The 13,459-nt window shown below is 43.4% G+C and overlaps 1 protein-coding gene across 1 annotated transcript in view; it reads right to left on the reverse strand.

Moving 5' to 3' along the window:
* Nucleotides 1–13,459, reverse strand: part of Adcy2 (adenylate cyclase 2) — a 367,518-nt gene that overhangs the window by 108,827 nt on the left and 245,232 nt on the right. Inside the window, exon 5 of the mRNA XM_055598037.1 lies at nucleotides 1,311–1,459. Within this exon, the coding sequence (XP_055454012.1) occupies nucleotides 1,311–1,459 (149 nt within the window). The remainder of the gene's footprint in view (nucleotides 1–1,310; nucleotides 1,460–13,459) is intronic.

The raw sequence follows: 13,459 nt of genomic DNA on the forward strand, positions 1-13,459 counted from the left end.
TATTGCTTAATGTGCCATAACTTTCTTTAATAGGCTTAGTTCTTCCGTCCAACGTTCCTCCTTTAACTCTCGTTCGGTGAAATGAGTCTCTTACTGCTCAGTTATTTATGTGTGTGCTTGCGGCCTGCATGTCACTGGCTCTGTGCATGTTTTTGTAAGATCTGATGCCAAATGAGCTATGTATCTAAGTTTCTGTGAAGTGAATGTTTCATCTCCAATTTTCAAAATTTTGATTGAAAACATCTGGCCCAGGAGACAGTAGCCTGTGATGAGAGCCCAGATTTGGGGAGCGGACTGGGGCCCAGTTCTAGCAGATGTTCAACAGCCAGTGGTTGAAAGCCAAGATTTGGGGAATAGGCTGGGCTCCAGTTCTAGCAGATGTTCAGTTAAATGTATCTGTGGTCTTGGGAATACTGAAGTATAGTTCAAGAATCCTTCCTGACAACTAAAGAATGCCATCAAAGCATAACAAATGTACCTAAATATATGTGCAAAGGATTATGGGAACTGATGACAAGAACAGAAAGCCTGGCATCAACATTGGGGATGGAGGAGAGAGCAAACTCTCCAAAAAAGTACTTGGGAACGATAGGGCATGAGAGGAACACCAGCTGTGTAGTGGTTTGAGGACGGGAATACAGGAATAAGTCTCTCCTTTCCACCTTGAAGTGAGGGGCTTTATAGTTCCCCTTCACTAGTCAGGGGCGATGGAGTCTTCATACATCTTTCTTCTTGGCTAGAGTCCTCTAGTGTTATCTTGCTGGCTTCTGCACACTGTGGCTCTAGGAATAATTCTCTGGGGGATTTATATGACAATGTCTGTCCTGACAAAACAGTTACTGTCATTAGAAATACAAAAATCATGCACCACCCTGGGGTTATCTTTGTCACTGGTAGGTCAGACCCCAAGTCTCCCAGCTTCCCTTGAATGCACTGGCTTCGTAGAGGGCCTGTTTCCAGGAAAGCCATCTGGAAGGATTGGCCAGTGTGCCTCATGGACACTCAATCTGATTATACTGCAATCTGACTGTGGGGTTCTCAGCAAAAAGACCCCACCATCCACCTCCCTTTGACGGTTCCTATCAGCCACAGACAGCAACTCTACAAATTACATTTCAACCTACTGAGTGAAGTAGGCTGATTACATCACTTTAAAGTGAAGGTCCTGAGAGGTATCAGAAAGGTAAGAGGCATGAGCCACACTCTACCATCAAAGGAAGGGTAGTTACTGTCGGATGTGACTCCCCAGGAGAAATGCTCCCGAACAGCCATGCTGACACCAGTGCATGGGCCTGCACAGTACCCCATACCTCACGTTGGTGTGCCGCTTGACATACAGGTTGTGGAAGTTGTTTGTGTTCTCCATCTGGCCTGCTTTGGGGCCCTGCAGCCTCTGGATGATCTCAGCCTTCATCTCCATAGCTATGTGAGCTGGCAGCAAGGAGAGCAGAAGCCGTTCCTACGAGGGAGGAAGAAAGGGCAATGTGTTTCAAACAGCAATGGGAAAGGCCCCCTGATTCGGAAGTTGATGCTTCTCTGAAGAAAACAAATTCCTAAGGTCAGGCCATGGTATTATATTCGTATTTATTGAGTTCTAAAAAGAGTTCTTCACATGGGTAGTAAAAGAAGGTATAGTTATTTCCCCCAGGATATTATTCATCTGTTTTGAAATTGAAATAGGAAAGCAACAATATTAAAAACTCCAAAATACCAATGGACAGTGTGAGATAAAAACACTCATTTCACCTTCTCGTTCATGTGTGTGATAAAGCACAGGCTTTATTGCACTTGGGAAAGGCCAGCAATATCCCGCACTCCCTGAAAAAGGAAGTTAAATATTTTCCAATATTTCATTTCCTTTATGATAAACACCCAGTCTCCTCCAGTGATTATAAGCTATTATAAAAATAAAGTTAGATGTATGGGTCTCTCCTGAGCACCATCTGTGAGAAAGCTGCTGTAACACGCGAGCTTCCTGTGTGTTTTTGGTCTCTGCGTCCCGTGAGCACAGTACCAGCACTGACTTCCGCATGCACCCCTTTCAATCAGTGACGTTTCCCCACCCCCTGCAATTAAAGAATCACAGAAGGGCAATCTCAGAGAGTTCAAACGCAACATACAGTACTTAAACTTTAACCTATCGCGTCTAAAATAACCAGTAGACCCCTCTCTGTCTGATTCAGCTCCTAGCGAGGTTTCTTGACATCTTGAAGGCCCCAGGGTGGGCCCCCTGCTCTTGGTGAACAGGACCTGGTGATCGCAGTGTTGGATCTTAATAGCAGTGAGTTTCTAATAAAAGCCTCAGTTCAAAACACCTGAATTTCCTTTAAATTTGTATTTATCTACTCTTAAAAGCCAAATATTAGAGGCTTTGCTAATTGCCCAAGACTGCTCCATCTACTTTCTGGGATGTCACTGGGTCTTGTTCCTTCCAACGCTCAGTTTCTTGGACTGTGCTCACTCTCAGACAGTGAACTCCTGTGTCCTCCCGCCTCAGTTTCCACATATCCTTTCCACGTATCCACTTATTGGCAATGCCTATCCCAGCCCAGTCCCTCATTCTGCTTTCTAAGACCACCTCAAAGCTGAACACAGACCCTCAGCAGGGGCCCACTTGGCATTGCTCTCTCTGTGTATTTTATAATGAAGTGTGCTATACCCCAAAGCCAGCCCTCCCTAGGGACACAGATTCCACAAGTAAAAATGGAGAATCAAATATAGTGATTTTTCTCTCCCACTCCAAGCCTTATTTAACAACCAAATGTAAGTTACAATCTCTATTTTAAACCCAAAATGTAGACGAATGACCAACTTTTTAAAAAATGGACTGAAAAATACAGAAGATAAAAGTTCATGTGTTATGTAAAACAAGTATATTCCTTTTGTTGTATTAAAGAGTCACTGTGGATTTAGAACACAGTAAAATGTTTGGGAATGGGATGTTGAGATGGCTCTGTGGAAAAAGGCTCTCCACATTGAGCCTGTTAGTTATCTGTGAGCTTCCTCTCTTCAGTGAACCAGGCAAATAGCAAACATTTAAAGCCAATTCCCTCTTCAAAGAGAATAAAATACTTTCATAAGGATTTTAAATTTTTTCACCTGCTAATTGAGGATTTTATACATATTTAGCATTTATTTTCTTCATATCTACCCCACTCTGCCCCTCCAACTTCTCCAAGGCCTTCCCATGCTCTCTTCCCAAATTCACATCCTCATTTTTTCTTTTTCTCTTTATAGTCCCCTGAGTCTAATGAGCACCGCTGGATGTACACATGTGGAGAGCCACTCACTGCAGTGCTGATAACTGCAGGAGGCCACACCTCTGAAGAAAGGGCCTCCCTCCTGACAGTCATCAACTGCAAAAGCTCTCAGATAAGGTGAAGCCTCATGACCCTCTCCCCCACCCCGCTATCCATGCTCGATTGTTGGGTTAAAACTTTTTCTATTTCACAATTGTTCTGTTTAGTCATCATTTCAAATGCAGCTGAATCCTCTCTCAGGACAGCAAGCCAGTGTGTAATGAGCAGGAGAGATATTAAATACTTTCTCCAACTGAAAGGGGCTACCAGAAAATACCAGATTCCTGGGCAGTGCTGAGCCACAGATGGCTCCATCATGTACCCACAGAGGGAGAGCTTGTCTCTTCTAATACTGCCTGGCAGCATGAAAAAGCTCAGCTCCCACCTGGACCTAGGCCTTTAGAAGACACCGACTTGAGGTGTGAAAAGGAGCTACCAGTACCTCCCTCTAGTTCATACTAGCTCACACCTCATCTTGCAGCCAGGGCCATTCTGTACATGTGAAGGAGTGAACATCTTCTACCAGTTCCCATCACCAGCATATCCCTGGAGTCACGTTCCAGTCACATTGCTCTTGCTCCTTCCTTCATCTCACAAAACTTGGTCCTCATGGGTTCCTTGCAAATGTCGCTTCATGGCAGTTTATTAAAACCCACCACACTGAATACTTTTTATCTGAAAAGCCTTGTTATGCTTACTTGACTACCATTTTTAATAAAGCTAGAGCTTTTATATGTGATCGGAAGCAGTGCTTCATGGCAGAAGCAGCTCTGAGATGGGGGAAGATGTGGGTTTCAGCCTCTTTGCTGCCACAAACAGATGGCACAAGCATCTGAGCCCTAGTTTCATTGTCTAGTTCTGCTGTGCCAGGAGAGCTGTTTGTGTCCATGCAAGATCTGGACACTTGCTATGACTTTTTCTTATTCTGGAGACAACTGTGTCCTACTACATGTACTCCATGAGGAATATCCCTAGTGATCTGTCACCTCCAGCCCGGCTCTTGTCCCACCTCCCCTTCTTTCTATAACCTCCACCAACAGTGCTACCAGTCAGGAGTTTGCGAGTAGTAAAACATGAGCCTCTGAGTGATATTTAGATTTGGATCATGATATTTCTTTTGTACAGATTCTTGAGGAGCAACTACAGAAGTATGAGAAGGACATGGAAGGGCTGGTGTGTGAGAGCTGGCCAGCATATTCATTATCTGTGTGCAGGGAAGGAGGGTTTCTTACTTATGGTTACTACTGTTTGACAAAACAGCATGATTGAAAGCAAATTGGGGAAGAAGGAGTTTTATCCAGTAGAGTGGGCTTGCCTATTTCACAGTCTAGAGAACTGGGGTGCCCTGTCCAATTTACAATCAGTGTACATTTCAGCAAGTCACAAACACTAAATCCTTTCCTTGCACGTATAACATTTTTTTTTAAATTAAAGAACCATGATTATATACAATTTCATTTCAATTTAACTATTTTGACAACAGGAAAAAAGTGGGATAGCTGTGGCTTAGAAAGAACATATCATTAAGACAGAATCTTCCAGCCTGGACAGTGGGCAGCTGCCCCACTCACTAGGATTTGTAAGGAGATTACCAGAAAGCTTTTCAGAGAACATACTGTGAAAATAGGTGGAAAGAATGAAATTACCACCCGCATGAAATCACTCTCCAGCCAAATGAAGTTAGAGAAGAAAGTGCTCATCATGTCAAATTGTAAATTATGTCTATAGTCACTGATGACAGTAAATTGGTATTTCTAAGCCTGAACTGTTTACCATCAGCCATCAATTCAATTCTCTAAAATGGAGACGCCAGGGAATCGGAAACCACTCATCAGGTGGATAAATGCTCAGTCCTTACTGGGAGACTGTGGAGGTCCCCTGGGGAAGGCCACAGATGTGCTCTCCAGAGCAGGGACAATGGATACTTGAGTTTCAGAACTTGGAGAAAGATGGCAGGCAGGTCTCAGGTGGGGCCATGCAGAGTCTAGGCATAACACAACATAGCATGAGCACAGAAGACTGTCCACAGAATCAAGATCTCACTCAGCACAAGTCAGGCAGGAAAATGCTCCAGAGGGAAGCTGATTCTGGTTGACTCATCTTTCAGATAATCTATCCAAAGACCAAATGTAGCACCATCCACAAACAAGATGTGACAACTAAATAGCCCGGTGCAGAAAACGTGTGAGGACTCACCACACTCCTGGACACTGAACAGTAAAATCCAAAAGCATAATATCTGGTTGCCTGGTAGGTCAGGACACCAGGTTCTGGATTTCCTCTGGGAGAAAGGACAGATAAGGATGTCCATAAGAAGTCAAAAGCAATAGGTTTTGATGAAGGGTCCCCAAGAGCAAAACTGAATATTTTAATAAATAGATGCACTCTCCTGTGCAAGAATTATGCTATAGATAGCTAAATATAGTATAGTTACAGATGATCTAGCAGTAGACTGAGTCATTGCTCTGAATAATGCTGACCCTCCTGCTTTGCTCCACAGGTCAGAGTCTCGGCCATGATCTGCTCTGATCAATGGAATGGAGACCTGTGAGAGGGACTTGAATGAGTTATTTTTCACATTGCTGCAACAGAACACTCAATAAAAGCAATGTAAGGAGGGAAAGCTTTATTTTGTCTCCCAGTTTGAGGGTACTGTCCATGATGGTGGTGAAGAAATGGGAGCAGGGGTGTGAGGAAGCTGATCACATTGTGTCCCCAGCTGGGAAGCAGAGAGAGATGAGTGATCGAGCTCTGTGTGCATTCCCCTTTGTGTTCATGCTGACACCTCAGCCTAAAGGAAGGTGCTGTTCACACTTAGGGTGACTCTTCCTACTCCCATTAGCCAAGCTTAGGAACAACTGAACAGCCAAGCCAGTGCTATTAGGGGATTCTATATTCTGCAAGGTTAGCAATCAAAATTAATCACAACATTGCTCCTTCCATGAGTAGCATCTTGGGCCAGTGGCCTTGCCATGTTTTTTATTGTCTCTTCTTAAGGACCATTGGTGTTATACACAGTGGGTTTGTAAGCCTGGGACCTATGCATGGTATAGAATGCTAACCTACTTATACACAACAAGTACAAGTGGGAGACCACGATTCTTGATGATCACTTGATTTCAGAACAATGCTGCCCCACTACACCCTAGCTATAGGAATGGTTATAATACTGCAGCTGTACACACCAACCTGTCATTAGATATAAGACTGTTATGCAACTGTTCTGACTTGGTAGATTTTATGTATCTCCTCATAGAGGTAACTTCTCCATTGTAAGTGTGACTTCAATGTGAAAACTCTGGGATACACTTCTCTGAGATTCTGATTTTTCTCTTTCCCTCACTTACTGTGGAAGAAGTTGAGGCTTATGAAGGTTGACAGCCTCTGAGAACTCCCAGCCCTATTGACGCTCAGCCCTATTAACTCTATGGGTCCCAGCAAGCATAGGGACAATGTATTATTTTTATTTATTTATTATATTTATCTTTATTTTTTCTGTCACACTAAAAAGCAAGACTAATTTCTCCCAAAGACTTGATCCAATTAAAAGCTAAGCAATAAGGAGGACTCTGGGTAAGATGCTTAATTCTCATTTAGAGGGGCACATGCGACAGACCTCAGAAGAGGAAGAAAACAGGGAACAAGACAGGGGCCTATAAAAAAGGGCCTCTGAAAGACTCTACCCAGCAGGGTATCAAAGCAGATGCTAAGACTCATAGCCACACTTTGGGCAGAGTTCAGGGAATCTTATGAAAGAAGGGGGAGATAGAAAGACCTGGACAGGACAGGAGCTCCACAAGGAGAGCAACTGATCCAAAAAATCTGGGCCCAGGGGTCTTTTCTGAGACAGATACTCAAATCAAGGGCCATAAATGGAGATAACCTAGAACCCTTGCTCAGATGTAGTCCATAGTAGTTCAGTGTCCAAGTGGTTTCCCTAGTAAGGGGAACAGGGCCTGTCTCTGACATGAACTCAGTGGCTGTCTCTTTGATCACTTCCCCCTGAGGGGGGAAGCATTACCAGGCCACAGAGGAAAACAACGCAGCCAGTCCTGATGAGACCTGATAGCCTAGGGTCAGTTGGAAGGGGAGGAGGACTTCCTCTATCAGTGGACTTGGGGAGGGGTATGGAAGAAGATGAGGGAGGGAGGGTGGATTGTGAGGGGATGAGGGAGGGGGCTACAGCTGGGATACAAAATGAATAAACTATAATTTATAATAAATAAGTAAATTAAAAAGTGTGTGATCTGTGAATTCACTTGGAGGGTATCTGCAATTGTTGACTGGAGAAAATACTACTAACTTCACAAAAAACAAACAAACAAACAAACAAACAAAAAAACCCAAAAAAACAGCCTCTGTAGCTCCTGGTGGGTTTCTAATCCATATTTCTTGAGGCTAGTTGCTGCACTCTTGATAAAGGATTCTTTCTTCCATTCAACAACATTCATGGATATTTTCCCCAGACCTCTTCCAGGTCCAACAGGTAATGCAATTTGTAAGCATTACCCATTTCATTCTCTCTACAACCCAGTGAAACAGGTGTTGCTGTTTGTCCCAAGTCTAGTAATGGGAACATGAGGAGCAAATATGTATAGTGCAACTCACTGAATTCACAGACGGTTTGCAGCTAACTGCTTCTAACCAGTATACAGAAAACAACAACAGCACAAGTAGGTACAGGAATTGGCAACACAGCTTTAGGTAGTGACCTGACTGTCCCATACAACAGTCTTGGGCATGGTGGAAGAATGAGACTTTCCATAACGTATGCCGAAGTCAGAGACTGAACTACTACACAGAGCCAAGCTACTTCTGAGAAGCACCAGCAGCTTCATGACCATATCCATCTCCACTTGTTTCCTAGCAAGGTAGCCCAGCTCAGGCTAGCAGCCATTCTGTGCTGGGCCATCCTAATGTAAACCTGTTTTGGAGCATCACCTTGCACTTTGGGTATGTAAATTATATATGTATATGCACATTGTCAGTTTCCAGTCAAAGAATGCAGAACATGACACAAGAATGATTTTTTTTTTTTTTTTGGAAAAGAATGTGTTTCTAGAAGAGAGAGTTTCATGTTCATCTCATGGACACGTAGATGACTCCTGAAGAATGGAGCTGCTGGTTGCAATGGTGGGCAGGGTCTCCTCAGCATTGAGGCAAATGTCGAAGTCTTTGTTTATCTGTCTTCATAGGTGGTGCTTCATGCCATTCTCCTGAGACTCAGCCCAGCAGAGAGCAGACTCCATGTTGCACCATCTTCAGGGAGCACCCTCCAGTGTTATGTCTGTCCTCAAGGACCAGCCCCCAGTATTGTATCTCTCCTCAGGGAGCAGCCCCCAGTGTTATATTTGTCTTCAGGGAACAGCCTCCAGTGTAGCACTGTCCTCCGACACTGGCTATCTCCCTGGAAACTAAATGGATCCATCACTTCAGCACAATGAGTTTTCAGAAGAAGAATAAGTAGTAAGTGAGAAAAGGGGGAGGAGGGGCTGCAGACATTGGCTTCCTGTGCCAATCAGGCTGAGTTCCATGCTTCCTCAGTTCCATGCTTCAACCGAGGAACAACTCACAGAAAGACCTGTCATAGCCAAAAGCAGAAAGGGGGCAAGCTTCACTCCTCGGATTTTATTTTAAGGCTATTTGATTGCAGGCTGAGTATATACCCTGGTTATACGCCCGGTCCACACCCAGTGTTTTCATGTTTCATAGATTTGTCTTTAGGGAACACATTGCCATAATCAGACCATAGGTGGCTCTCAGGAACACCGTGTCTAAGTTTTGATACTGTCTTTGTCTTTGGAGAGAATCATATCATATATTAGCTCAACACAGCAACATTTGTTCAGGTCTCACACTAGCCCTGACAAGAAAAAGAAGCAGAGCTCAGAGCTCACAGATTTTAAGAAATGAGGCCTCCTGTACAGGCGATTGCCTGTAGATGGGAAGACTTAAGTTCAGATCACTCAGATAACGCAGGAGGGAATTTGATTTGGTGCATCTCATCACGTGTCTATTGCTGAGAATGCAAGTTCTTGGTGCTAACGTAGCAATAAAGGCTCATTAGGAGAAAGTTCTGTCTGATCAAGAGAATAAAACCTCTGACCTGAGAGTAGACTCATTATTCCATTGGGCTATGCCAATCACCAGCTAAGCAACCATGTAAAGAGATGGGCAGAATAATTAGTCTTTTAATGAGATACTGTACTTTTCCTTCCCAGAAGAGCAGACCCTGTGCTCTAGCTTATGGGCCCAACTGTGCATCTTTAAGTTGACCTGCTTTTCTGAAGTATTCAGAAAAACGTAACTTCTCCCTTCACTTTTTCAGCATGCTTTCCTCAACAGTTTGGGTTTCCCAAACATTTTGGGCTAGCTTGTTCATCTACCATGTGTCTGACCTTCATGCCAGCTTAAACGGCATGGATTTTGCTTCTCTTCTCCAGTATTGCTGAGGTTTTCACAGCTTGCCTGATCTGCAGCTTTTATTTTTAAATGCTAATAAAATTGTCTTTGCATTTCCATTGGAGTTCATGCTTCAGTTATTTTATCAAGGAGGCAAAAAACCACAAGAGGGGACACCGATTTCTCCTGTATCATCTGGCAACTGAAAGGAGACCCTGCAACTCCAGTAACTCTGATCAGAAATTGAGATCCAAAGGAAAACAAGTACCTGGTAGCCTGTGAGCTGAGGCTGGCTGGGTGCCAGCTCTGGATGCATCTCCTGCCTGGGAAACGACAGATCCTCATTGTGTTCTGAGTCATGGCAGTCTGTGTGTACCTCACCTCCTTCCTTCCTCCTTGCAGATCGTCTGGGCTACGTGGTACTCAATCAGCTCTGGAGAGCATCCTTCCTCTGGGACCTGGATGACTGGTACCTACATGTTGTTCCCACCCACCTTCCTTGGTTAAGGCTATTTAAAAACAATTGTTCAGACAAGCTTACGATACCTTTACTCCTTCAGCCTATATTCTTTCCATGTCAAATTGTTTTGGCACCCAGCATTCACCCTAACAGTGGCCCATGAACCCTACTGGAGTCACCTCTTTATTTCTGGTATACATGTGTCCAGACTGTGTCTCGTTAATATTGTGTGCCCAGCAGAAAACACAGATCCCACAGCCTGACATGTGACCAGCAGTATTTGCTGAATGAATACAGTGACGAATGCATGAGTGAAGGACCACACACCTCATGACACTTTGAACAGAATTTCCTCTGTACTCATTACATTGTTTAATTCTTTAATGACAGATGTTATGAGACTATCTTGGCCTATGCTCTGGCACTCGCCAAGCGGGCAAGTATGTAAAGTATAGCACCCTCAGATTCCTTGGGAGATGAGAGCTAGGGAAGCAAATTTCTGCAGTCAGCTTTGGGCATTTTGCTGTTAAGTTCCAGGAGGAGGTGGGAAGACATCCTTAAATATGGCAACAGAGATAGTAACGCACTCCAAATTTCATTTATGGTCGTTCTTGAAATCATCTGATTTCCTCTATAGAAGAAGTCATGGAGGACATGTTCTGCACATGTATGTATGTAACTTCATGTATGTATGGGCATATTCACATGCACACATTTAAGAAGTTTGTATTCCATTATGTTACTTTTTAGGTAGACATAGATTTAAAATCTTTTGAAACATCTCATTGAAGGGCTTTTGATTTCAGGTCTTCCCAGAGCTGAAGAAGTGGCATTGGCCCTTTGGTTTCTGCAAGCTCAAGTCTGAGTGCTCATGTAAACAACGTAGGCCAAGGCTCCCCCTGTGGCAGCCTCCAGCTTCTGGCATGATGGAGTGCATGCAGCCCAGAATGCCGTGTAGAGGGGTGCAGGAGGGAATGAATAACTTATGAGCTAAAGCCTGCCAAAGCCAAAAGGAGGCACTTTTTTTCTATAAAACAAAAATTCAAATCAGCATAGGAATGGGAGATATGAGAAAATATTGAGAAAATTCAATTAAAAACCATGTTTATTAAATACTTTAGATAACTATATTAACATAATATAGAAATTCGGTGATTCTCATGCAAACCAAAATATCTGTGAATCAGCATAAAGATTTTAAGATTATTGATTTGATATGTGCTGGGCTGAAATATGATAAAATGCTGAATCCTCTGCAGTGGTTTCTGAGGGGAAAGTGTGTGATTTTCACACTATGCACCCACATTGACTGAGCATGAGCCTGTTTTCATATGGGAATGCATTTTTATCAGCTATCACTGCAAAACTAATTACCTAAAAATAGTAGGCTAGAAAATAATGTGACCTTCATTGTTGAGGTCTGTGGGGGCAGGTGTGGGGTGGGCACTGATTGGTGATTAAACCAGATGACTGGATTTAATCAATGTTCTGGCCAGGCCCTTGCTCTAGTCAGAGGTCTGTGTGGCAGTGGCTCCTGGCAATTTTAGGCACTTTGGTTTTGTTTTCTGGGTTTGGCCATGTGTCCTTCCCTAGGCCACAGCAGCCTCCACACTGTTTGTCTCAAATAGCGGTCTGGTCAGGAGGACACTGTCCCATGCAGCTCGGGCTGCAGAGCTGCACAGCGTCACTTCCCCATGCATCGGGAAATGAAAGGATCCTCCCTAGAGGTTGGCTGTGTGATGAAGAGAATTGTTTTTTATAATGATCTTAGGGTAGTGCTAATCATAAAGGATTCTGAGTGTATTAGTTGCCATAGGAAGAAAGCAATTCCTCTTTAGTAGCATGAGTCTACACATACAGGTTCTTTTCTCTGAAGTGAGGCCGGTGTGTAATTGGCAGTGCCCATTTGATATTTATCTTTATGCTAACCTTTCCACTTACATTGATTCTCCCACTTGTTGTCCAAAACAGGCAGAGATGTTGCATTTCCTTTATATATTCCTCGTAAATATATATCTTGGTGTTTATCAAACCTATTTAATGATCAGTGATTACAATTCAACTTGTTGGTAGCCATAAGGATATGAACAAGATAAATGCCCAAATTTATATCACATTAAAACTATAAGATAATTTTTTGCTCTCCCAATATCTAACCACATGGGCCAACATTTGCAAAAGCCAACAAAGAAATCCCATCAAATAAACAGGTATAGTTGACAGTGACCCAAAAGTGTCAGGACCATTCTCACTAGTGTCTACAAACCTGGAGAGAAGCAAATGAGAAGGTGTTTTAGTTTCTGACTGAGGGATGAGGGAAATCCTGAATGGTGGGAAAAGACAGGGAGCGAATGGTGGAGAAAATGGAACTCCTCCAGGCAGAGGAGTGAATGTGACTTCATTTGTCCTCAACAAAAATAGTAAATGCTTGCTTCCATCGGCTGTGCATCCTAGAAAAAGGAGGTGTGATCAACGTGAGAAGTCAGCTAAACTAGCCCATGGGAGCTTTCCTATGCCACCTGCAGCAAGGTAGATCATGTCCCTCACAAACTATTAAATAAGCCAGTCTTCTACCTAGAGTGGAAGAGATGAAGGCCAGAAGACTTGTGAACGTACCTACTTCAGTGGGCATTTCCCCTAGACTCAAAATAAAGCAGGTAACTGCTCCCTCCACAATCACTACTGATAATGTAGCAAAGGAAGCACAATGGGTCTTGTGCTAACACCAAAGCCATGTCTAGCTGGAGACAGATGCATTGAGAGTAGAACACTGGCATCGGGTTTCTCTCCCTGCTAGTGGTACTGAAAAAATGTTTGTGTTTTTTTCTTCCAGAGATAGCTAGCTTGCCAAGGGCCAATAGTCTACAAATCTCTCATACACTGTAATACTTTCATGTTAACCTTTTCATCTTCACTACCTGGTAAGACCAAGTCTCCCCACTTCTTTTTCTGGCACTCAGTGGAGCAGCCCACTTACCCCTTTCCTTCACTTTCTTTGTGATAATCGTTTTAAAACTAGCCAGTTGCAAGACTGTGAGGTTGGAACCCCAGTTGGTGTGGACAAAACACAGTGACCACTTATGTTAGAATAGAATCCAAGTGAACTGACCGTTCCAGTATGCTTGCTAGCCTGGCTTAGGTCTTGATATATCTGCACTACTGTGGCTTGTTTGTTCTATTGTACCCCACCAGGATTATTCTTTATTTCTAATAGTGGAGACTGAACCCGTGGATCAGTCATTCCCCCCACTTCATCTTTCAGTTCACAGTTTCTTCCTGCTGAACAAAGGTAAAAATC

The sequence above is a fragment of the Psammomys obesus genome, unplaced genomic scaffold (assembly GCF_907164565.1).
Source record: "Psammomys obesus unplaced genomic scaffold, mPsaObe1.curated_primary_1811, whole genome shotgun sequence".
In the NCBI taxonomy this organism is placed as follows: Eukaryota; Metazoa; Chordata; class Mammalia; order Rodentia; family Muridae; genus Psammomys; species Psammomys obesus.